Source organism: Semicossyphus pulcher, unplaced genomic scaffold (assembly GCF_022749685.1).
Source record: "Semicossyphus pulcher isolate SPU_LCO1_2020_fin unplaced genomic scaffold, fSemPul1.0.p SCAF_3, whole genome shotgun sequence".
NCBI lineage: Eukaryota > Metazoa > Chordata > Actinopteri > Labriformes > Labridae > Semicossyphus > Semicossyphus pulcher.
The window spans coordinates 24,539,247-24,562,793 of record NW_027211704.1 but is presented as its reverse complement, the minus strand read 5'-3'; the positions used below and the strand labels follow the sequence as shown (position 1 = coordinate 24,562,793).

At 43.8% G+C, this 23,547-nt stretch overlaps 1 protein-coding gene across 1 annotated transcript; it reads left to right on the top strand.

The window, feature by feature from the left end:
• The first annotated feature begins 695 nt into the window (after positions 1–695).
• On the top strand, positions 696–10,215 carry LOC138606307 (RNA-binding protein 38-like). The gene is made up of 4 exons (XM_069678772.1): positions 696–1,097; positions 3,133–3,256; positions 3,772–3,826; positions 8,435–10,215. The coding sequence occupies exons 1-4, from the start codon at positions 885–887 to the stop codon at positions 8,778–8,780; spliced, it is 738 nt and encodes a 245-aa protein (XP_069534873.1). The 5' UTR covers positions 696–884; the 3' UTR covers positions 8,781–10,215.
• The last annotated feature ends 13,332 nt before the right edge of the window (positions 10,216–23,547 follow it).

Below are 23,547 nucleotides of genomic sequence, written 5' to 3'. Positions count from 1 at the left end.
CCCTATATTGCCAAAGGATACACTGGTAATATCCAAGTCTAAACTTGGGTATTAGCTCTCCAAAAAGTAATTAGAAATAATCATACTAACTTTATATACTTTGTATTTATGTCTTTTTTTGGTTAATGTCCCATGATAAAACTACATTGATTATATGTGATCACAAGTAGCACTGATGTAACTTCCCAGAGGTTAGGATAGTAAGTGTTAAAAAGAGGTTATATACCCAGCATAAACACATTATAAAATGTATTATAAAGAGTTTGTTGTCCTTTTAAAGTGGACACAATCCTTTTCTTACAGCCAAGACAACTTCATAAGAAGTTTTTTTACTTCCTGCTCAGTCCACGTGTGCTGTGTCGTGATAACAAAGTAAAGTCACAGTAATATCATCATACTTTAACTTTTGCATTATTGCCGAGCCGAGACAATTACTTCCTCATTACAGTAGGACATGATGCACCATGTGGCGGTCATAGCCGCGCTTTCTGTCGTACAGTAGGCTTTTCTTTGTGTTGTAAAGGACAAAAGCAGGTGCAACGCAGGGGAAGGCGGTCTAATGGGCGGTGCTGCTGTTCAAGTTGGCACTCAGCGGAGAAGCTGATTGGTCGACAGCAGTGTGTGGGCTTGGACTCAGTCCTGGCGTATAAAATCAGCCGGCAGATTTTCTCATAGCGTCAAAGAAGCAACCGGTGTGGAGGAGTTCCGTCTGTGCGAACCCCAGTTGTCATCCTGCTGCTCCGACTTCGAGAGAAAGGACAACAGAAGAGGGGAACTACAGCTTAATACTTTGAGATATTTAGTTCTCTTATACTTATGCTGGGACGTTGTTGAACGCTTAGATACATTTCGGTGAACCTCTGGTCTTTCTCTCCGGCTGACCAATGCTTCTGCATCAGTTCATGAACGGAGCCCTCGAAGTCATGCATCCCACCTCGCTGCAGAAAGACACAACTTTTACCAAAATCTTTGTCGGCGGCCTGCCGTACCACACGAACGATGCCTCACTCAGAAAATACTTCGAGGCGTTTGGGGACATCGACGAGGCGGTGGTGATAACAGACAGGCAGACCGGTAAATCCAGAGGATACGGCTTTGTGAGTACAAATAACACAGCCTTGCACATTAATATCAACCACAAGACCAACACGTAGCTTTCATTCAAAACTTTTCAACACTAGCAAACCACATTAAGCTGCTTATTTGCTGTAATTATGCCATACAGTTTATAGTTATTAAAAACGTCCTTGTGTTTTGTGTCTACACTTGCCATTTACCAGTCGGTGTCTCTCCCCTTCTCTTCTAATGGGTATTTATTTGAATAGATATCTATGCTAGTAATATCTGCTCTGTGATATGTGTCAAAGGTAATCCCCCCACTGAAGCTGACGTGCATAATTGCACAGCATCTCTTTTTTTTCGCCGGCTGGCTGTTATTTTAGCTTAATGAGGATGAGGGATCACACAAGTTGATGGGTAACTAAGAAGATTATATTTCAGCATATGTCAGATGTCCAACCCCCTCCACCCCCAATGAAGTCCCCCCTTACTCACCCCTGAGGATTCCCAGCTTATAGTGTGTGTGTGTGTGTGTGTGTGTGTGTGTGTGTGTGTGCGCGTGCATGTGAGAGAGACACAGTTCTTCACTTGTAGCTTGCTTTATATGGTTATTTTGAAGCAGTGGGGAGGTTGACCTTGCACACCCTGCCCTCCATTGTCAAGGACCGGAGCATTCGGCTGTAGCACATGATTTGCATCACATCTTGGCTGCTTAGACACAAATTCCAACATCAACCAATTGGCTCTCTCTGAAACTACAAGTTTTTGTTTATACCGAATTTACTCCAGGGGAAAAATAAAGTCTTTTTTTGATTCTGATTCAGATGTTAAACTTCCCCTTTCCTCGGCCACAGTCAAATGGTCGCACAGTCGCAGTTAAAGTCAGGTTAATGAAAAATATCAAAGCACCCATGTGATGCTGATTTAAACCTACACTAATAAGTGACTTATCCTGTTCCAGCACGATAAAGAAAGTCATTCTCTCTTTGACACAAAGGACAGAAGCAGCACAAGAAATGCAAATATTTAGCTGAACCTTGGGAAGACACAGCTCTAATGTTCTGTCGGGCCAAAGAAGGACTGGAAAACGTTATGTGTGCATGTTTACTTCTAAAGCCAGAATTTGAAGACAATTGCTCTCTGTGTTTACACATCAGCTCCTTAACTCTGAGGAAAGCGGTCCTGTGAGTCTAGCTGGAATCAAACGGCTGCTTATTGAGTCTTGTGTTTCAGGTTAAACAGGCTCAGGCCGATGTGGGTGCTGCTTGGGAAAAAGACACGCTTTTTAGTGCGGTGTGAGGCAACCTGATAATTCTGTTTTCTGAGCGTTCCAGTCTGAGAGGTAGCTGGCAGCAGGAGGGCAGGGAGGTGCCCCAAAGCTGAGCGCACCTTTTTTCTAAACACACTTCAGAGGTGGATTAGTAGAACCCCCCACAGCATGGCTCTTTCCAGTGTAAACACAGTCTCGTTCCTTCCTGTGTGTTCACAACACAGGCCCTGGAGTGGGCTTTGTTCAGGGTCCTTCCACTACGGAGAGGCACGCTGCTTTTAAAAACGTCCTCTTCAACAATGCAAGCCATGGCCTACATTCACTGTTCGGTCCGCACACCGAGGTGGCTGAACCCTCTGAGTTGGCAGAATGTGGCAATCAAAACAGAAGGGCTCGTCTAATGCCAGGAGGGAGAGAGGAGGGGTGGACTAATACCAATCTCCTTAATATTTTGTCCCTAATTGGATAAGCTCCTTGTTGCTCTTCCCAGATCCATATTTCAGCATTGACCAGAGCTGAGTGGCAGTAAGGTGGCCGGCTGCTGCTGCTGTGGGCAGTTTTCAAAGCTTATCATTGTGCTTTGTTTGTAGTTTCCCTTCTTATTCAGAGAAACAGAATCTTAACAGTGGAAAGCCTGTAGGGGGGATTTTATGATAAGACCAAGGCCTTTTTTTATGCATTTGTTTATTCTGAATAGTTAATGTGTAACCAGCTGGGGATGCCATGCCCCAGCAGTTTTTCTTACATGAGATATGATTTAATTTCTTGTGAGACTTTGTTGACGAGTTTGACTTTGTCACCAGGTAACAATGACAGACCGGGTAGCAGCAGAGAGAGCCTGCAAGGACCCGAACCCCATAATTGATGGCAGGAAGGCCAACGTCAACCTGGCCTACCTGGGTGCTAAACCCCGCAGCATACAGACAGGTGAGACATACTGTGTGTATTTTAAAGGTTTAATTAATTCGTTAATAAAAGCTCCTTCTAACCAGCTAACAGTAATTTGAATATATAACACAAGGTCCACGACATAAAACCACACAAGGAAACACACTGATTTTTTGCAGCAATGAACATATCATAAAATAGGGCAGGTCTTTTAACACCTGTTTGTTAGGGCACATTTTTGTACTAGTACTGTCTAGTCATCTGAGGGACAAAAGAGACAGTTGACTATTTAGTTTGTATAAAAACAGGTTTTAGTTCAGTACGACGGTCCGTGCTACCCAGCTGATATTATTTAAAATACCAAATATGGTTCAGTTCCTCAAAAACATACATGTTTTAACGTTTCTTATTTCACATTTGAAACTGTTGTTCCATCCATCGATGGTTTGAAACAGACCCTGTCTCTGTCTCTTCATCCCCTCTGTGTATTGTTCTCTGGTCCTCCTCTGTAAATGCTAATGTGTGCGTCTGACAGCCGGCCTCCTATCTTCCAGGCATATCCATCGGAGTGCAGCCCATTCACCCAGCACTCATCCAGAGGCAGTATGGGTAAGTGAGGGGGAGTGGGCGCTTGTTTTATTCTCTTGTATTACTCTCTGTGGGATGCCACCAGGCTACTATCCTTTGACAAACAAGGCCTCTGGAAAGTACATGTCAGTTTCTTTGTCCACATGCAACCCCACAAGTAGTCTATTAGCATATTTGAGTTTTGTAGGGCTGGGAGATGGTTCACATATCTGTGGTAATAGAAAAGCATTCCAGAGGTGGATGTGTGACTCGCTGGTTGGCCTCTGTCAGGAGCCTCTCCACTCGTGTACCTGCCTGAGTGGGCTCTGTCACTGAGGAAGCTTCCTAGAAGTGGCTGTGTTGTAGAAACAGCCTGGATAGCGTCTAGGAGCCATGGTCTGTCGAGCAGCTAATGAGCGTTTCACTGCAGTAATGACTCTCCCCACCCCCTGCAGCTCTCACATATCATCCCTCACCAGCATTCAGACTTTACACACAAGATTAAAAACATAGAAGTCAACTTCATAAGACAGGGTTTAACACATAGCTTCAAACTAATAAACAGTAACATTTCTATGCTAACATATGAGTAGTGTAGAAACAAATGGTAATGTTTTGATAGATTGATGATCAAAAACCTAATCAACAAATTTGATGTGAACAGTCACTTGTTAAAGTCATTCGTCTTTCACTGAATCCTGCACAATCAAAACAAGTCATATTTATATAAAAACTTATTATTAGTATTTTCAGACTCTCCATCAATTAAATGATCAATTAATCCTGAACATAAGGCCTAATAAACATTCAATGAACCTCTCAGTATTGCCGTACTTTACAGTTTCCGACTTCCGAGCATGTGAGCGCTTAGAGCTTCATGGAAATCCCAGGACAGTCCACAGGGACAAGGATAAAATAGGAAACATTTAGTGGTTTTAGACGTTTTAAGAAGTATGTATTAGCCATTTCCCCCCTGTAGGTTCTCACTGGGTCCACACGGGACATGTCCCATCATGTTCCAAGACCTTAGGACAACCCTGGAAAGTCCCCCCCAGGTTCTTGCTCCTTCCGCCACAGTGAGCATGGCTGGCACTGAAACCCTGAGGGTTTGAAATGTGGAGCACAGTGCTGCTTTGAGGCTTTTCCCTGACAGGTGCTGGCTCATGTTACAGCTTTATACACCCCCTTAATCTCCCATGACCACCACCCCAGAGACGTAGAGAGGCGCAGGGAGCACCTGTCCGCCTGCCTCTGAGTTTCTTCTGTAAGGCGGGTGACAGACGCAGGCCTCCCTAAGATGCAGAGTGTACAAGTGGCTTTTCTTCCAGCCCCTCTGCTCCCCCCAGACCCCTCCACAACATATGGTGTGAGTACAGGGTCTGAAGTAGGATTTGAACAGTGCCGGGGCGTAGCATGTAACAGTGGTTCGCTGGTGTGGGCTTACTGCGGTGACTGTGTGTGTAAAGCTGTGGTCAGCAGATGCTGTAAGGGCCAGAGGGGGTCACTGAGGCCAGGACAATGTTTGGATGGGGAGGGGGGTGTTTTCAGTGAGCTTGCAGATTCGTCTCCCCTCATGCATCACCTCCTCCACTCCGTCCACTTCTCAGTGCTTTCCCATGTCACATGTGTCCTTTTTTATTGCTTTTATCACTGGTTTCCTCTTAAATTTCTCCCATTAAAGTGGTGCCACTACCAGCGTGTCGGATAGAGACGCTGAAAACTGACACCTCTGTTAGACCAGGAGGGAGGAGGCAGTGGGGGTTAAAAGAGGAGATTGGGGGGAGGTGTATTCAGGGACTAATGCTTAATGAGGCTGTGTGCTCCCAAGGAAACACACCTCTACAGGTGCCAAACAAAACACCCTCTTCCCTCCTGCTATCAAAGACTTCTCACGATCCTCTTTAACAAAGAGGAAGGACGCAATATCAAGCCCTCTCACAACTATTGTAAGGTGTTGTTTAATCCCCCCCACCCATCTGTTTTCACACATTGTGTTGCTGTGAGTCATGCGCTGAAGGTCAACGGTGTTATCGTGTTGAAATATTTAGCTTCTCGGTGTGATATCGCCCGGGCTTTTCACGTTAGCTCATTAAGTGGCCTTCATGCCGATGATCACTTCGCCCTGTATCTGTCGTGTTTACGTGCATCAAATGTTTTCTGGTGAGCGTGTCTCTCCAGTCTCAGCCTGCCATCCGCAGAGTGGCACTATGTCAAACACACACAGACTGGCCGTCAGCACAAAACCAGCTGACCTATGATCTTCTGGCCGTCATCCACATTCCCCTGCCACTGTCCCACAAACCACTTGGCATCTGGCATCTCTGTGGCCCCCCGAGACCTCAATACAGTCCCTAACTTCCCTCGGTCCCCATCTCTCTTTTCTCTTTATTTGGATGCTAAAACAGCTAACATCTCCATCTCCCTCCATACAGGAGAGCCTTCTTTTCTCTCCTTAACTCCCTTTAGGCTAATATCATTTTACATTATTTCGAGTCCACTTTACCTACAAAAGGTCATTCGACTTTAAGAGTACGAGAAAGTGCCTGTGGCGATACACGGCCAAGGCCACGGAGGAGGCCGGCTCATTATACGTGATGCGAGCGAGAGCACATATGCCCCACAGCATTAATGTATGGTCATGTTTGAAAGCTGTGTGTGAAACTGAATGCCTCTTTGTGAGTAGCTCAATAGCACTGTGAGGGTAGAGTGTAGATTGCACCCATGGGTGGGGGTTACATTCATTTGCTTATGCTTACTCGTTACATGCCGCTGTTGTCTGGTTTTATGGCTATGGCTTTTTTTCTGCTCCGCTCACCACATGCCTCAGTGAGCTTCTGTAACTTATTTCCACACTGTTGTTTGAAATGTTCTCTCTGTGCTGTAATTACAACACATCTAAGCAGGTTTCTTACTGAAGCTGTCATCAGATCTGTTTGTTATAGTGAATCATTGGTGGGATTTCTCTTTTTTTAATCTAAATTTGACAGATTTAGGCCAACACAGAAATTTTCAACAGAGAGATTACACATTACTGCACCCCATGATTCTTTGCCTTAATGATACATCAGGACCTTTAATGTAATTGTTGATAATAATCACTGCCATCCTCCTATCCAACCTTCTGCCATGGTTGCTCTGTGCTGCCAGCTGACCGGTGTACAAGCAGCGGATCAGAAGATGCCCACAGTACAGGACTAGTCCCGAGGAAGGGGGCTGACAGAACATATCTGCCCGCCTGCCCCCCCTCCTTCCTCCCTCAGCCAGCCCCTCTCCAAGGTGCCAGTGATGGCTTGAGAGTGCAGTGCGGTGTGCTGTGATGGATTGGAGTGCCTTTTTATCTTTTTCCCTTCTGTGTGATATGAACTGAAGAGGTTATGCTGATTGTGGTGTGACTCTTTCCCTATTATGGCATGGTTTGAGGTTTGCAGTGGTAACCGGTGTGTGGGTGGGTGGTTGGAAGGGTGAGGGGGGTAAGGGATTGGGGGGGGGGGGGGGGGGAATTTGAGAGGGTGTGTGTTTGAGAGCGTGATGACATCCTTATCCATGCATGCTTCCATCTTTTGCTGTGTTGATCCATGGCTGCTTCTCATTACTGATCCTCTTCTTCTCCTGGATGAATCTGAAAAAAAGACAAGAATAAAATAAAAACACGGAAGATTTTCATGAGTACTGAGATGCAGCTGAAGAGCTTTTGTCAAAGTGACATTTAGTGTGACTTCATGTCTCTTTCTCAGGCTGTCTGTGGATGTTTCCCCCAAAAAAAGCGTATTAACAAAGGCAACCAAAAGAAGAGTTGGTTGCATCACTCCTAATAGTGGGAGGGGGTCTTTTCCTCTCTGCCACAGCCATCACTCCCTGTAGAAAACAAACCCAGGAGAGATATTTCAAGTACTGACTGAAAATAGACTCCAACACCCTCTCCTCTTCCCTTTCCTCCATGGATAAAGTGGCAAAGCAAAGACAGAAAGAGAAGGAGAGACGGTACAGTCCCCAGACCCCAACAGCTCTAATCAGCTACATCTGAGTGCCGGCTCCTGAGTCCTGGCAGAGCCTGGCACCCAGCCCTGATGAGCTCCCCGGCCACCATTAACTCCCCCGGCTGGCATCATCACCTGCGATAGTCTGCGTGAGATTTACACACCACAAGTGAGAAGTATCAGACTGCAACTTCTACACAGCCTTCATGCACTTCCCTTTTTTTGCCGTGTGTGTGTCCGTGTTTTTGAGTGTGTGTGTGTGTAGCGAGTGAAGAGCAGCAGCTGTTAAAACACTGCTGATGCCTGAGCTTGAAAACCTGCCAGTAACGGCTGACTCTATCTTTCAATCCCCCCCCTCAACTGCCCGCCCGTCTACCTCAGGAGGAGCTACCTAACAGGTTTTGTAGGTTTTACTAACTGAAACAGACCGACGGTTGAGTCACCTTCGCCTGCTAACCTCCTCTGCCTCTTGTCTATTTATTCTTTAATAACAGTGGATATACCTGTAAGAACTCTCTTAAGCTCAGAACACCTACAGGGAGTTTATATTCCCATCACGCTCGCCCTCTGGGAGCTATGTAAACAATAGAAGCCAGACTCTTGGATTTTCTTGCTGTGGTGCTTTGGCTCCTCTTTAATAACCTCCCTGTTTGGTCTTTGTGTCTGTGCGCAGGATGGCCCAGCCATACGTCTACCCACAAGCCTATGTGCAGCCCAGCCTGGTGCTGCCCACTCAGGTTTCCACCTCCGTCAGCACCAGCCCCTACCTGGACTACAGCGCCGCCTACACCCAGTATGCCCAGGCCGCCTTTGAGCAGCAGTACCCATATGCCGCCTCCCCAGCCAGCTTCCTGGGTTACAGCTACGCCACCAGCCCCTCAGCCACCGCCGCCGGCCAAGCCTCCGCCGCCACAGCTCCAGCCACCGTCCACCCCAGTCTCACCTCCGCCACTGGCCAGGGCCCAGCCTTCCTGCACTACGCCCCGCAACAGCACATCCAGCCAGACCGCATGCAGTGAGCAGGCATAGGAAGCAGAGAAGGAGCAGTGCAGGTGGAAGAGGAAGAGGGAGGAGTGGTTGCGGACCTTTGGACAGAGGATAGCAAACACCCTACGGAGTCACCCAGCTATATTCAGCTGGGGCTTTAAGGGACAAGGGTGGGACTATTGCACTATTCGATCTGGATGAGCTGTTTGCTCATTGGTTAAAGGGTGAAAGTTGAGGGAGGGGTTAGAGGACCGTCGAGGTTCAGGTAGGGAAGCTAAGCAGCATAACGTATGTGATCGCTTCCAAGGGCTTCCAGAAGCTGACACTTCATTTTTTATTATTGTTATTTCTATTATTTCTATCGTCCTTTATTATTGTATTAATGTCATTGTCATTGTTTGTTTGTATACCATTATTATAAATGTTATCATGTTGTCGGCTCAATCAGTGTGTCCGCAGTACATATTGGTGACTTGAGAGCTGTCTGGGACATGTAACTCCTCTTTCCTCCCGACTCCAGAGTATCTGGAGCGGATTTAAAGGGCACTGCTGCTGGGGGGGCAGATAGAGATGTGGGGTGCAGGGTGAAGACAGGTCGGCGATTGGGGGAGGCAGAAAGCAAGCCTCTCTGTGATCCCATCCTGGTGCCAACTTACGAGCACGACACCATGAACAAATCCAACGTTTCTTGTCTGCACAGGTGGACGACGAAAGATTCACCTGAAGGACAAAACAGAAAGTCATGAGCCTGAGGTGTCAGGACTACACATTTTTTAGAAATTCTTTTTAATTAAAGAGGCCTTAATAAAAAAAGAAACTTCTTTTTGAATCTCCTGATTTTTCAAGCGCTCCCCCCACCACAGAACCAAGAGCAGGGGGCCCTGTGTGACTGGCCTTTCAGCTGTCAGGGGCTTTAATCTGGCTAACTTGGGTCTCGATAATTTCAAATGGATGTAGATAATCACATGCAGTATGTGGGTGATGGAGACCAGGAGCGCTGTGCATAGATGTTGAAAGGTAGCTGACACTGAGCTCAAACAGCAGTGTAATTTTTTTTTTGTCGGTGTCTCACTGAGATTTTCACAAACTGTTGCTCTCAAAAGGACATTCATGTACAGCGATTTAAAATGTTTTAAGTCATCAAGTACATTTACAATATTTATATGTAGGTATTTATATGAGGTACTAAGTTAAAATAGCTTTTTGTTACTATGACTATAGTTGTGCAACTGATGTCATTAAACCTGCAGAGGCATTCCTGCAGATTCACAGGTGTCGTATTCATTTTGTTTTTGTCCTGTTGCCATGTCAGTGGATTTGGTGCACAGCAACTACAGTAGATGCTTGTTTGTAGATCCTTGACTGGTTGGATCAGAAATTATCTAGACTTTTTTCAATAAAAATGTCTTTTACAGTCCCTTCAAAGAAGCCATACATAAAAAAAAAAATAAAGACTTTGTAATTTAAGATGCCTATAGACTTTGTGTGTGATTAAAAAATGAAGCATTAAAAAGGTAAAGTCAAAAACAGACTTAAATTCTAACACCCACAGAGTTGAAAATGCCAGCATGTAAATTATTTGTGTTTACAGTGTGTGTTTTTGCAGTGTCACTGTATTCACAACAGATCTGATTGGCAGATCCTGCTGTGATGATACTGTTGGGTCAGAGGGTTCAGTTATATGTGTGTGTGTGTGCACACGCTTGTTATCAAGACTGTGTGTGCCGTCAGAGCCTGTACTGGAGGGGGGCCCAGACTTTTATCAAGCCACAACACCACCACCTGCCAGGGGTGTGGGGTGTTCCCTCGGGCCAACATGCTCACTTTCTTTCTTTCTTTCTTTTTCGAGTTTTGTGGAAGAAAAAAAACTTGGAGTTTGTCAGGCCCCCCCCTTAAACCAGAGCTACAAGTAACAGTTTTTTTCATGCTGCTAAACAAGCACAGCTAGTTCTGTTTCCCAGCAGCGTCTCAACATGTTTGTGCTTACCTCAGCTACTTTAGAAGATGTGTCACTTCTAAACCCCTCTAAGGCGCCGAGAACAAAATGCAGGCAAGGTTGTTAGAAACAAAAACACATCCATTACCTTTTTGTTCTTACCCAGGATGTAATTTATCCACCCAGTAATGATTCACAATGTGCCCTTGAGTTCAATAGATGTTTTCGAGCTGCTTTGTCTCAATTGCAATCCATTTAGACTTTCTTCACTCTTGAAACCAGTGCTTAATTACATGAACACACGCACCTTTTACCATTACCACCTTAATCATTTCAGTGGGTTCCAGTTCACTTAACTGTTTTAATGCTGAGCCCCAACAGATGGATATATTCTTTAAAAGAATGTGCCAAGTTTATTAGTAACATTCTCCATTTCGGTTTGGGGGCATTCAAGAGACAGATTAGGTATGAGTAAGAATATACAGCCATGCTAGCAAACAGTACTTAGGCACAGCAGTGCCTTGAACTAGCTGCTAATGTCAACAAGCTAACATGCTAATGTTTACCAAGTAATATTTTTTACCATGTTCAACCTCTTGGTTTAGTGAGTTAGCATGCTAACATTGGCTAAGTAGGCTAGCACTAGCTGAGTCTGTTGGCAGTTACATTAGTTTTGTTATGGCTTTGTTTTGTACCAAAATCATCCATATCACCTAGCTGTTAGCATCGGTTATACAAATGGTCTCAATCAAATATCTCAGGCCAGGATTTACTGTCATTTAAGGCCACATTCACATTAGCCCTTGTGGATGGATATATACATTTTAGAGACTCCTATGTTTACAAATGGTGAGTGTTGGTGGCATGGACATCTCAAATATACAGTAAATGTTCTGAAAAACCCTGGGAAAAAAAGTCCACATTTCATATTATATAACTTGATAGTGTCTTTTGTTTGTCATCCATGCCTGTTAAATCTCCACTTTTTAAAACTTTGGATCAAGTTGAGAAAGAGTGATGAGTAAACTGACTTTGATGCAACATATTGGTGGATTCCATATTTTCCAGTGCAGGGTATGTTTGTGTTCAGGGGCCGACATGCTTTTACAGCAAGTGTAAGTAAAAAAAAAAGCTTGATACAAACCACGCCAATGTGTTAGAACATGCTGTAGAAGATGACAACATAAAGACAAGCTGCAGTTTTATAGCTGAATCATGTCACAGGTTTTTAAACACGTCTGCTCTCAACAGAACTGATGTCCTTGCTGTTGCTGTGTTTACTGGTTGTTACTGAAGCATGGCTGCTCTGGTCCCTCTCTCCTTTCATCACTCTGTCACTGTTTATCTTTCACTATCTCACCTCCCTACTCTCTGTTTGTGATCACACTCACACATTTATTTTCTCAACTTTTCTGCCTGTCGTGTTTTTTCTTCCCCTAACATCCCCACTTCAGTTAATGCGGTCCTGTTTCTCCAGGTTCTCACATGCCATGGTTTCTCGCTCCCTCTCTTCTTCCTCATCTCCCCCCTTTTTCTCTTGTCTTCTGCTTTCTTCACGTTCTTCTTGTGAGTCACGCCAGAGAGGAGCAAAAACAGAGCCGGGTGTCATCTTGATGAACGAGGTCACACAGGCCCAGCAGACCTTGTTATGCTGAGTCACCATTAGGCCTCTCTCTCTCTCTCTCTCTCTCTCTCTCTCTCTCTCTCTTTTTCACATGCACATACAAAGTGAGTCCAGTCAAATCTCACTCTCCGCACGCTTCTCGCTCTGTCGTGCAACTCTGACGTCAAGGGATTCCTCAGAACTATCGTAAAAACAGTCCCTCCTTCTGAGACCACACTGCAACTCTAATCACAAGCAAGCAAAAACACCTCTTGTTTTCAGGCTCTCAGCCTCATTTAGGACACCTCTGAGTTGTCCTGAGTTACCCTCTTGTAAAGTGTAGTTAGTTCTGTAACATTTTTGGATTAAGAATATAATTAATATACCTTAACAGATTTCTTTGGAGTGTAATGCTTAATAGAGCATCATAAATATTTAATTTTAAAATATTTTAAATTATTTATTTTCTATGATCAGACATAAACATTATATTCTGCCAAGGCTTCCTCATTAGCCACTAAAACCCCAGCCAATCATCTCACACCTGACCGACGCTGTCGCTCCTCCTGTGTTTGTGTGACATGTCAGTTTCCAGTCCCATATGTGTCTATCTGTGTCTGGGGAGTGTTGGTGTTGTAGCATCAGATAGGCCTCAGATAAAAGCTATATTTACCCAGACTCTTAGAAGAACTGACCACCAGACCCCAGACACCTATCACATGCTCTTTCCCGTGGCTAACACTCATTCAAATAGCCCGTTCAGATAACACGGTCTGGTCTGGAGAGAGTCGAGTTCTGATGGGAGGCAGAGACAGTCAGTGAGAGGCTCAAGGGGAAATGTAGAATAATGTGGAGAGTTGCATAGTGAGATCAACCAGTGAAGATAACTTGTCTTGTTGTAAGCAGTCTTACTTTAGTTACTAAAGTTAAGCCTTATGTTTGCTGCATACTTATTTGGTTTTACTTGGTGTATCTAAGCTAAGTTTGACTATTTATTTTCAAAGCTTTTTGCTATATATATTTTGAAATCATCTGTACATCTAACAGCAATCAAAAAAATACAGTACTCTTTAAAAGAAAAGGGGAAAAAATACTGTATTTGTTGCTGTCCAGGTCTGTGATATGTCCGTCAAATGAAATAAATAGATGGCTTAGCTTCCTATTTACCTACCAGCCTACCCGCACACTCTGCCCATGCATTCATTGTGCATGAGCAGGGTATCCAGTATCCAGGATATCCAAGTGAAAGCTAGCGAGCTAGCATGGCTGCGCTCCTCTTTCCAACGCTTGCTTGTTGACTTGTTTTGCACCAAAAGTGAGGCAGAGCATGTACATGTGTATTTCAAGATTTTTTTTCCAACTGGATTCATTAGTTTCTCCAAAGTGGCCTACCCCAGCTTTAACATTGTTCATATGTTACATCTTAAGCTAACTAGCAAGAAGTGTGGCAGATAAGATAAACTTAAAGCAAGAGCAACTAGAGCACAAACCAACAGTAGCTGATAGACGCACCATTACAAAATATCTGTTGGGATGCCTGAGTGGTGCTGTGATTAGTGATGCTCTTGAGCTGTGATGACACCACAGAACAAGGACTGGCACTTTAGAAGTTACTGCCTACATTGATGACTCGCTCAAGGTTAGAGAAAGCCTTGGAGAAGGAGAACGTATGAATGAAAGCAAAACTCCAAACAGCAACGTCTTTGTTTAACAGATGCTCCAAAACTTGGCAAAGGTTTAGTTTTGCCATCCTCGAACAAGCTGAGCAACCTCATCATTCAAACGAGAACAGAAGAATTCAGCTGGTTCAGCCAGTAAGACTGGGTCTTTTCTTCCGCCATACCTCTTCCACATAAACACGTTCATTTGTCCCAATGAACTTACTGAGTTTTTGTTTTTTAACAAGTTGTCCATGGCTTGGTCAAAGATGCAGACTGTTGATAAAAAAAGAACTCCATGTAGATATGAATTGTGTCCAAACACTTCAAAACTATTGTTATAGGTTAGAGCTAAATGCTCGACAAAGTATCAAACATAGCGGGGAGTCACAAAGGCAGTACTCTGATGTTGGCTAAGGATAGCCACTATAGAATACAGGTCATATCAGACCAAGTAAGATTATAGGAGAAAAACCCTGGAGTGTTTTGACTTGTCCAAAGGTGCATCTTACTTCTTCTGAGGTAATATTTTGGGACACATTTATACACCAAAGTTGTGTCATGCAAGGCAACAGTATTCATGCACATGCATACACCGCATGTTATGGTAAATGGACTCTACTTATATAGCTTTTCTAGTGTTTGCGACCACTCAGAGCTGCTTTTACATGTACATGTTACATTTATATGTCACATTCACCCATTCACACTTTCATACACATGCTACGTAAAGTGTCCAACTGTCAATCAGTTATCACATTCATTCCCGTTGGCTATGCCACCAATTTGGGGTTCAGTATCATGCCCATGGATACTTTGACATGTAGACAGGAAGAGTAGGGATCGAACCACCAACTTTCACATTGGAGGGTGACTCACTCTACCTCTGAGCCGCAGGCGCCCCAGAAAGTGATTATGTTGCTTGAAATCCATATATATGACCCCTATCAAGATTTCTTACTTGTCTTAAGAATTTATATCTGAAATGCTGTTTTGACAATATGCATGGACATTTTAAGGGTTGAGGAGCTCCGTATCTTTTGTCAAGTCCATGAATAGTTAATGGAAACTGAAAAACCAGACCTGTGGGAGTGTGTCCGTGATAAAGACGGAGATCTTTCTGGATCACTGTGACTTTATGAGATTCTGGCAGAGACAAGTGCTTATCTAACAGCAGGCCTGTATCCCATCAGCTGCTCCAATGGCCTAAATGTCACCCTCACACCTCCATGAGATAGCCACATGCAGGTCTGATACTTGTGGCAAAGTTTATCAAAGTTAATGGGAGTGAAGAGGGTTAAATTAGCTGGAGGGACAGACAAAGACTCAACAGCTGGACGAGGCTGCCCTAAGAGTCAAGTGAAGTGATTAAGTGTATCTCAATGAACATGCAGCATCTGTGGATATGTGGGCTATATTTCAAGATAAACTGTAGGAAAATTCTGTATGCAATTTTTACCCTTTTTGTGAAATCATTAGTGTGTAGTAGTTGACTTCAGCATCTTCCCTCCGATCGTGCAAGTGTCTTGCTCTGTAATGTGATCTGAGTTTGTCTCAGTCAAGCACAGCCTGGGGAGCTCCATCAGAGCTGTGCTGTAATCACCAGCCCCAACACCCCCAACACTACCTCAGAGCAGCCCCTATCCCACCCCCACAACTTCTAACGTTAAGCAGAGCTGAGGCGCTACAGACGCTCTCAGCCTCCCGTCCTCTCCTCGTGTCCATTTCACACCACGCCACAACAGTCTGGCAGTGTTGGCAAACACACACACACACACACACACACACATAATTTCTGCATTGCCTAAAGTGCAAGGAGACGAAATTCAGCAAGGAGTGTTAAATCCAGGGGTTAGGCAGGTCAAAGTTTAGAATATCGATGCCACATACCAGAGAATAAAGGCTTTGACCTTTGGCCACAATATTCTAGACACTTCTTTGCTGTGTGTGTTTGTGTGTGCGTGTCTGTCTGTCTGTCTGTCTGTGTGTTTGTTATATGCGCAGCCCAGAGGGAGGTCTGCTGATCCCTGGCCACATTTCCTTATCTCTGGCCAACATGCTTGTACAAACGAGCGCCTCCACCTCAACCTCATACCCAGCCAGCCGCTGTCGGGGGGCAGAAAAGTGTAGGAAAGAGAAAATAAAAGAGGGAGGGCGAGCGAGGTTAACTACAACAGGATCAGCAAAGAAAGAGAGAGAGAGAGGCCCAGCGCCTGACAACTACTGACAGCTGAGCTTCCTCTCTCAGTGGGGCTTTCACGACCACAAACTGGCACAGCCAAATGCACACACACACACAAACACACACACACACACACACACACACAGATCGATCCACTTCAGCTGTACGCATAGCAACTGCGTGGTCATGCACAAATTATACCCATTTTCTCTTTCATGCAGAGTTTGACATTGACTCTGTCAGACTGTGCTGTGGAGTCTGTGTGGAAGAGGAGCTCTTATGTAACAAGTGCTGATGTTCATTGTGTGAGTCTGTATCTGTGGTGTTTTTCAGTTTTTTTCTGTGCTTGCTTTTAAAGTTTCACAGTTTCAGCTCACACAGCCACGGTTAAACCACTTTTTGTGCGCACGTGTGTCCACAAATGTCATAGTGTGTGGCCACAAACACACACTCCACAGGGGACAGTAAGCAACAGGTGTAAAAGAGGATTTTAAAACCCACAGTTAACCTTTTTCTCCTGTTTGACTTCTGAACTTTTGCTGTCACCGCTGGCAGACAAGGACAGCTGGGAAAATGACCTCTTGTTTGCTTCACACAGAGCGTAGCAAACATTATTCGTGTGCCATTGGGTGGTAAGTGTGCTGTACTGTGGGACCTGTATAGAACATGTGTTGTTATTTAATGGTAGTAAGCAGCTGTGGTCACAAACTACAACAGCAGAAAAACAGATCTGGCACTAATAGCGTCTCTTCAGACAGACAGCGACAGTGCGTAGGATGTGTGAGTAAATCACATTAGTCATTTACTTTGATGACGCAGCTGTTGGATTCGTGAACTTGTCATGAATGGCCCTGCGAGGAGGTTACCTGTACCTGGTCTGTTACAACTAGAAAGGTGCAGCGGAGAGCTGAGGCACTGTCATTTACAATGTTCTTTCATTCAGCTGAAAACAAAGGATGGTTCTCTGAAAAAGGAAAGTCATTCAAGAAAAAACAAGCGATCAAAAAATGCATTTTAGGAAACAGTTGGACTTTTGTGGAAATATGCTTATTCATTTGTTCATATCTAAACTATTAATATAAGGCTCCTTTAAGCAACAGGTTAGCCTAGCTCAGCGTTAAATACTGCGGCCAGTGAGGCATATAAATTGGATTCAGATGTTTTTAGCAGAATGGGAACAACAGGAAAACGTTCTGTCAGTCCAACTTCAGCAGTTTATGAACAAGTGAAACCAGATAAAAACACATTAGCAGCTTTTGTTACTAGTGTTAAAACTGGACTATGTAATGATTGCTGCTAGCAATATAGTCAGCTCCACTTCCAGCTTGGTATAAAAGGAACAACTGAAGTTCATCATGCAGTGGGCAGTCAGAAGTATTGTTATTAAAAAATCTTTAACTATGAAATAACAATTCAGTTTCCTTTATTTTTTTACACGATTAACGTAATTGGGTGACCACAGCCATGGACGGATTACCGCATGGGCCCTGGGCCCTGAGCCAATGGGGGCCCTTGGCCTTAAGAGTGAATATCTTTTTTTATGCGTTTAGTATTTTTGTTTGGTAAATGAAAGTTATTTTGACAATGTTTGATTGTTGGAATATTTTTTTAATTTAGCAATTACATTCCATAGACTTAATGACGTAGGTTGCGAGGTACATTAACTTTCTATCCGCAGTCAAATAACATTTTGAAAATGGAGAAAGCTATGCTCACCGGATCGGCAAAACTCAAACTAAAGAAAGAAAGAGATGCTAAAGATGTCGCTTTGATACATCAAATATCCTTGATTTCAACATTTTTTCTGGATGCTAATGCAGCCCTGGTTGTGCGCCGCCCCATGCTATTGTGTGTCCAAATTTTTGTACTTGGTGAGGGTACACGAAGCGCACGTTTACTTGGCCGATCTGCGTTTGTATAGGGCCCATGGCGAGTTTGTGCCCATGGCTCGGGGTCAAGATAATCCGTCCATGACCACAGCAAAATGACACGATATGGGAAAGATCCAGAATGTATATTAATGAGCTTTAGGGGAGGCCCTCTTGCTTTGGGGAGAAGACGCAGATCAGAAACTGCAATTTTGCTGATCATCCGCCTGGGGGATGTTGCATGTAGCATTGTTGCACCCCGTCCCCTTCTTCCAGTTGTATTAATCTTCCGTCTTAATTCACCACTAGACGGCAAATTACTATATTTGCAAAAATATCAAACTATTCCCGCAAGACAGAGCCAAGTTTAGAAAACAGATCTCATGTCAGTAAAAAAAGAACAAGTGAGAAAGGATAGGAGACTTAACAGAGCCAAAAAGGGGCATCTTCCAACAGAAGCTGGAGATTTGTGTTGATAAAAATTCCCCATCCATGGAGATATTTTTGGCCATAAATCCATCCATATCTTTTTTTATTAATATCCATTAATATCCCTTACTGTCTTGAACTCTCAGATTAAGAAACCAACTCCCCCGGCCCTCCTATCATTCATATCTCCCATCATTTCTTTGTAGAGTTTCCTCAAATGTCTCCTAATTTAGTATGTTCCACCAAACATGATGCCCTCTCGTGTAAAGAGAAAAAACTCACTAAGCTCCCTGTCCTCTCTGTCTCATAAAGCCGTATGTTTGTGTGCGAGAGTGTGTGTTTCCATGCACCAACAGTCATGGTCCTGATCCTGGAGGGAGAGATCAGCTCTGTACAGCGAGGAGGATAGTCCCGGATTCACCAGCAGCTCTTTATAAGGACAAGGGGAAAAGGCCTTGCTGTCTCTATATTTAGATGGACTTTATTGGGCCTCTTGTCTTCGTTTTCCTCCCCCCCTGCTCCTTTGCTGCCGCTGTTAGAAATCTCTCACCAAAGCCATGTGGGCGGCAGGCCCTCCTCTCCATCGCAGTGAGGGGAGAGTGAGCCTGATAATGATCTGGATGATAATAACAGAGCAGAGGAAACGAAAGAGAGATGGGGAGAGGATAGAGGGAGGATGACAGAGAAGTGGTGGGTGGTTAGAGCTGTATTTTCATTGTGTCTCCTTCACTCTTCAGTGGCTATTATCCACAGTGTCGGTGGTGTCCTTTCTCTGTCCCACCATCTTAGCGCTCAAAGGAAGTCTCGGAAAAAAAGAGTTAGCCATCCAGCCACATTGGGAGAAGACTGGGGACCCCTGATGTCCCAAACCCACCAGACCAGTCTCTTCATGTCACATTTCTACACTTAAACCACAATACACTATATTTACACGCTGGCCATTTTCCTCTGACATCCATTAAGGGTGGGAAGCATAATGTTGTACTACTGTGCTCTAACTAATCCTAAAATCATAGGGAATTTGACGCATAATAGTCTCACCGCTGCTTGATTGAGCAGCAACTAAAAAGACAATGGATAGTAAAAATCCAACTGGCTGTGTTTCAATTTAAAACCAATTTCACTACGCATTAGCCACCATTAGGCAACAGCATTCAACCACTTTATAGTTAACATTTAATATTGTAACATGACACAATGGGATAGGCCTAATGGTAATCATTGGGAGCCAGAAGTTAAGGTAAATAGCTAACGGTAATGTTAGCTAATTGTTTGAATGCTAAAATTAGCTGTTGTTATTTAACTGACGTAGCTTATATGTTATTATATGTTTGCTGTTATGTATACTTATTTTGAGATTCTCCTCTTTTGAAGGATTTGCAACATTTAATGCAGCTGTAGGACAAAAAAACAGCAGGTGAACATCCCACCCTGAGCACGAGGTCAGAGGAACATAGCCACTGTGCGAAAATGCTGAATGGAGAGACTGATGTGTCAGACACTGTTGAACTGAGTTTGTTTTGAATTACATAGGCCCAACCCCAATCTCCACCCTAAACCCTAAGCATTTACCCCTCACAGACTTAAATGACGTCAGATGTGCAGTGCGTGAGTCCGTGAGGGGTTTGAAAATTGTATTCTTGTGACGAAGAGCCCAGGAGTAGGGGCCCAGTTTGAATGTGTTGTTGACAAAATGCAAGGAAAAATCATACCTATTATAGCTTTAACTGAGAAACATAAAGATCTCTAAAAATGTCAAATAAAAAAACACCACATGACACCTGATTGACTACATGTTGTTACTCACAGATAAACCTATTTTAGGTTTTTCCCGTCACCGTCCATGCTTGCTTTGTTTGCATTTCATTTTTTTGTTCAAACTTTATATACAAACATTTGTTTTCATTTAGTAGGGGACTAGACAATCACGTTCTTCACGTCACATGGGACAGCACTAAGCACTCACACACTTAGCGGGGACAGGCCTCAAAGTCTGTAAGTGCTTGAGTGTGGAGATTGGGATCGAGTCTTAGTCCTCTTGTACGCCCCCTCTACATACCTCTGCTATCTTAAAAGGACAGTATATTTCTCAAGAGCTTTGAGCCTCTTCTGTCCATAATTACTGTCTGTGATAAACAGCACTTCAACATAGGTCTCTCTTATCAACCTACCTCTCTCTTATATCTGACTTATCAACTAGTGATCCTAATAAAGTATAGTCAAACACTAATGTTTACAGCAGTAAATTGATGACATCATCTGTGAGGTCACTATTATGTCGCAAAAAGTTGATGATTAAGATCTGTCCTTGGCTTACAGGTTAAATTCTCCAACAACAGAGAAGAGAGTTGGACAGCTCGGAAGCTCAGAGCCAACCGGTTGGAGCTTCTGCTCCGGCTGCTGGAGGTCAGCTGCTCTGCGGAGACCGATTCAAATGGCAGTTTCGGTTTGGGGGAATTCTGCGTCGAGTGCGCAGAATTCCCCCAAACCGAAACTGCCATTTGAACAGTCAGCCAGAGAAGAGGCATCAGCTTGCTCTTCTCTGGGTAAAAGAGATACCAACCCGGTAGTGTACGTTAGAGCAAGTGGTTGTGGTAGGTACAGAGGTAAGGAGGTACTTTAGTTTAGAAGAAGTAGGTGGCCAAACATTGAAATCTAAAAATTTGAGAATTTGAGCCTCAAAAAACACTCATAACACCTTAAACAAACGTGCTGAAAATTGCCCTCATAAGTATTAAGGGCTCATTACGGTGACTTGCGTTGTAGGGCTTTGGTGTTAACAGCATTCAAACAACATGTTTGTCTTTAGGCCAATAATCCTGATCTCCAAATGTCATCAATCTGGTCTCATTTTAGTCTACCTCAATTTTTTTTTAAATACTATGAACATACTCACGCATATTAATTACATTAAAATACTAAACGTCTACATCCAGCATCTCTGTGATGCTTTAATTCATGAGTTGTTTTGAGCTAAATGCTAATGCTAGCAAGGCAACAAGTTCACAATGACGAGGCTAACATGCGGATGTCTAGGAGTTACAGTTTTGTTTTGTATTGTCATAAGCTTGAGCAAATTGCAATTTAAACGTGGCGTGGGATTAAAAGTCAGGGGATTGTCAATATTATGGGGGTACGTAAAGGTACATAATTTAATGGCCTTCCATCTTATAGTTGTCATATAGTTGTTACTTGAAACATTTCTTGACAATTCCTCTAGTAGATGTTGAGACATGAGATGACTGGGTATAATTTAATAAGATGTTTGTTCTTATCATGTACAAAATGCCCTTGAGAAATGTCAGGCTAAAAAGGGGATACAAGAATCCTTTTTCGTCACCTCAGCAATAAGCAAAGCCCAGGCAGGTGGGGCTGAATGAGGCAGAAAGATTTGCATATGAGCTGCCAATTTCAGGAGCCACACAGAAAAGCTTCAACTGCCATGCAAATGAGAAGCAAATAAGATTCAAACCAGACCAAGGTAAAAGGGGTTCTAAAAGGTGTACGCGCAGGAGTGTTTTTATATATGTGATGCTTTGAGTTTTTTCCTCTAACTGGAGGCTAAAAGGTCTGTCAAGTTTTACCACAACAGCAACAGCAGCGCTCCGGGGAAGGACAAACCATGACATCAGAATAGTGGAAGCAGAGCTGAAGACAATAGTTCTCTGTGCAGATGTAGAGCCAAGGCGTGGCCTGGCTGGACAGAGGGTCTTCTCAGTGGACCAGCCGGCCTCAACAGCTGTCACAACCTCTGTCTGTATCTCTGTCACACTCACAATTTCAATAACGCATGCAAGCTGACAAAGGATCGAAAGATTTGTGTTAAATCCCTTTACCCTAAAGTGTGTGTGTGTGTGTTAGTGTGTGTGTTAGCCTCACTCTGTCCATGTTTAGTGCCAGCTCAGGAACGCAGGGACGGAGGTGGAGTAGGAGGAGAGAGCCCCAGAGACAGAAACATAGTTCGTACAAACTGGCAAAACAAAGAGCCAATGGACAGAAATTCCCCAGCTAGGAGATGAGGAGTGATAGTAGCATAGATGAGTGTGTGTGTCTGCGTTGTTTGACTGAATACATAACACACAGCACACAGCCTGTCCACATGATAGCACAGTATTTACACTCTTTTTGTCCTCTCATAATTGCCTGAGGAGGTATTGACAAAGCTTCCAGAGATGCAGCCTCTGCCCATCTTCTGCCACAATAATGAAGTACAAGTTATTTACCCAAACCCTCCAGTTGAGAGCCCTCTTCTTAAACAGCCATAAAGGTTTACAGGCTGTGACAGAGAGGAGTGAAGAAGCTCACCACGAAGCTGAATTTCACATGGGGAGAGGAGGGAGAGAGTTACGTGACCGAGCAGAGCTGAGGCTGAAGTCAGAGCCACATACATCCCTCAGGGACAAACCACCTGGGTTTGTAAAAGGGAGCTGGTTAGCTTTTAAAAAACAGCTCAATAAGGGATGTGCAAACAGCGGACGAGCATCATTGAGCGTGTATGAGCAGTGTATCAACAAAACCCACCTGCCCTTCAGTTAAGGTCTAATGACAACAAATGCAACAAAGGCAGTGTGTGATACGCCCAGCCTCGAGGGGCCGCCACAGCTTTCTATTCAGCCTCTCATTCACCTGTTAGGTCGATTCAATAGGTCTGCATGTTATTAAAAGCTTTCACACACGTGGGCTGATGGCATTATGAATTTGCGTGGAGGAGGCCGGGCTAGACTGAGGGGGTTTTACATGATGATCGGGCCATTGTTGGAGCTCTGCACAAGGACACTGAGCATGAGCTGTTATTTTTAACTAGTCTACAGACTTTCTGAAAAGATGGTCGAGCTGTATTTTTGTAGATTTATACATGGTTAGTCTGATCTCTCAATCACAGCATATTCTGTATATACATGTGTATATAATCATAATCACTTGCCAGTCAGTATGATTCTATGGGAAATCAAACACATCTGTCAAGTTTAAAATAGTAGTTAAGGTCTGCAGCACCCTTTTGAAAGTCATGTGAGAACAACTTCTTGAAGAGAGGGAGTTAATAATGGAGACGATAGACAAAAACACAGAATATATTCTCCCTGCGTTTTGATTTACATGTATGTATTCTTTATCCTGAAGTG

Bases quoted from the DNA above. Each gene is read 5' to 3' on its own strand.
- LOC138606307 (XM_069678772.1), top strand. From the start codon at position 885: ATGCTTCTGCATCAGTTCATGAACGGAGCCCTCGAAGTCATGCATCCC. The intron at 1,098-3,132 runs GTGAGTACAAAT...CTTTGTCACCAG, and splicing joins AATCCAGAGGATACGGCTTT to GTAACAATGACAGACCGGGT. The intron at 3,257-3,771 runs GTGAGACATACT...CCTATCTTCCAG, and splicing joins ACCCCGCAGCATACAGACAG to GCATATCCATCGGAGTGCAG.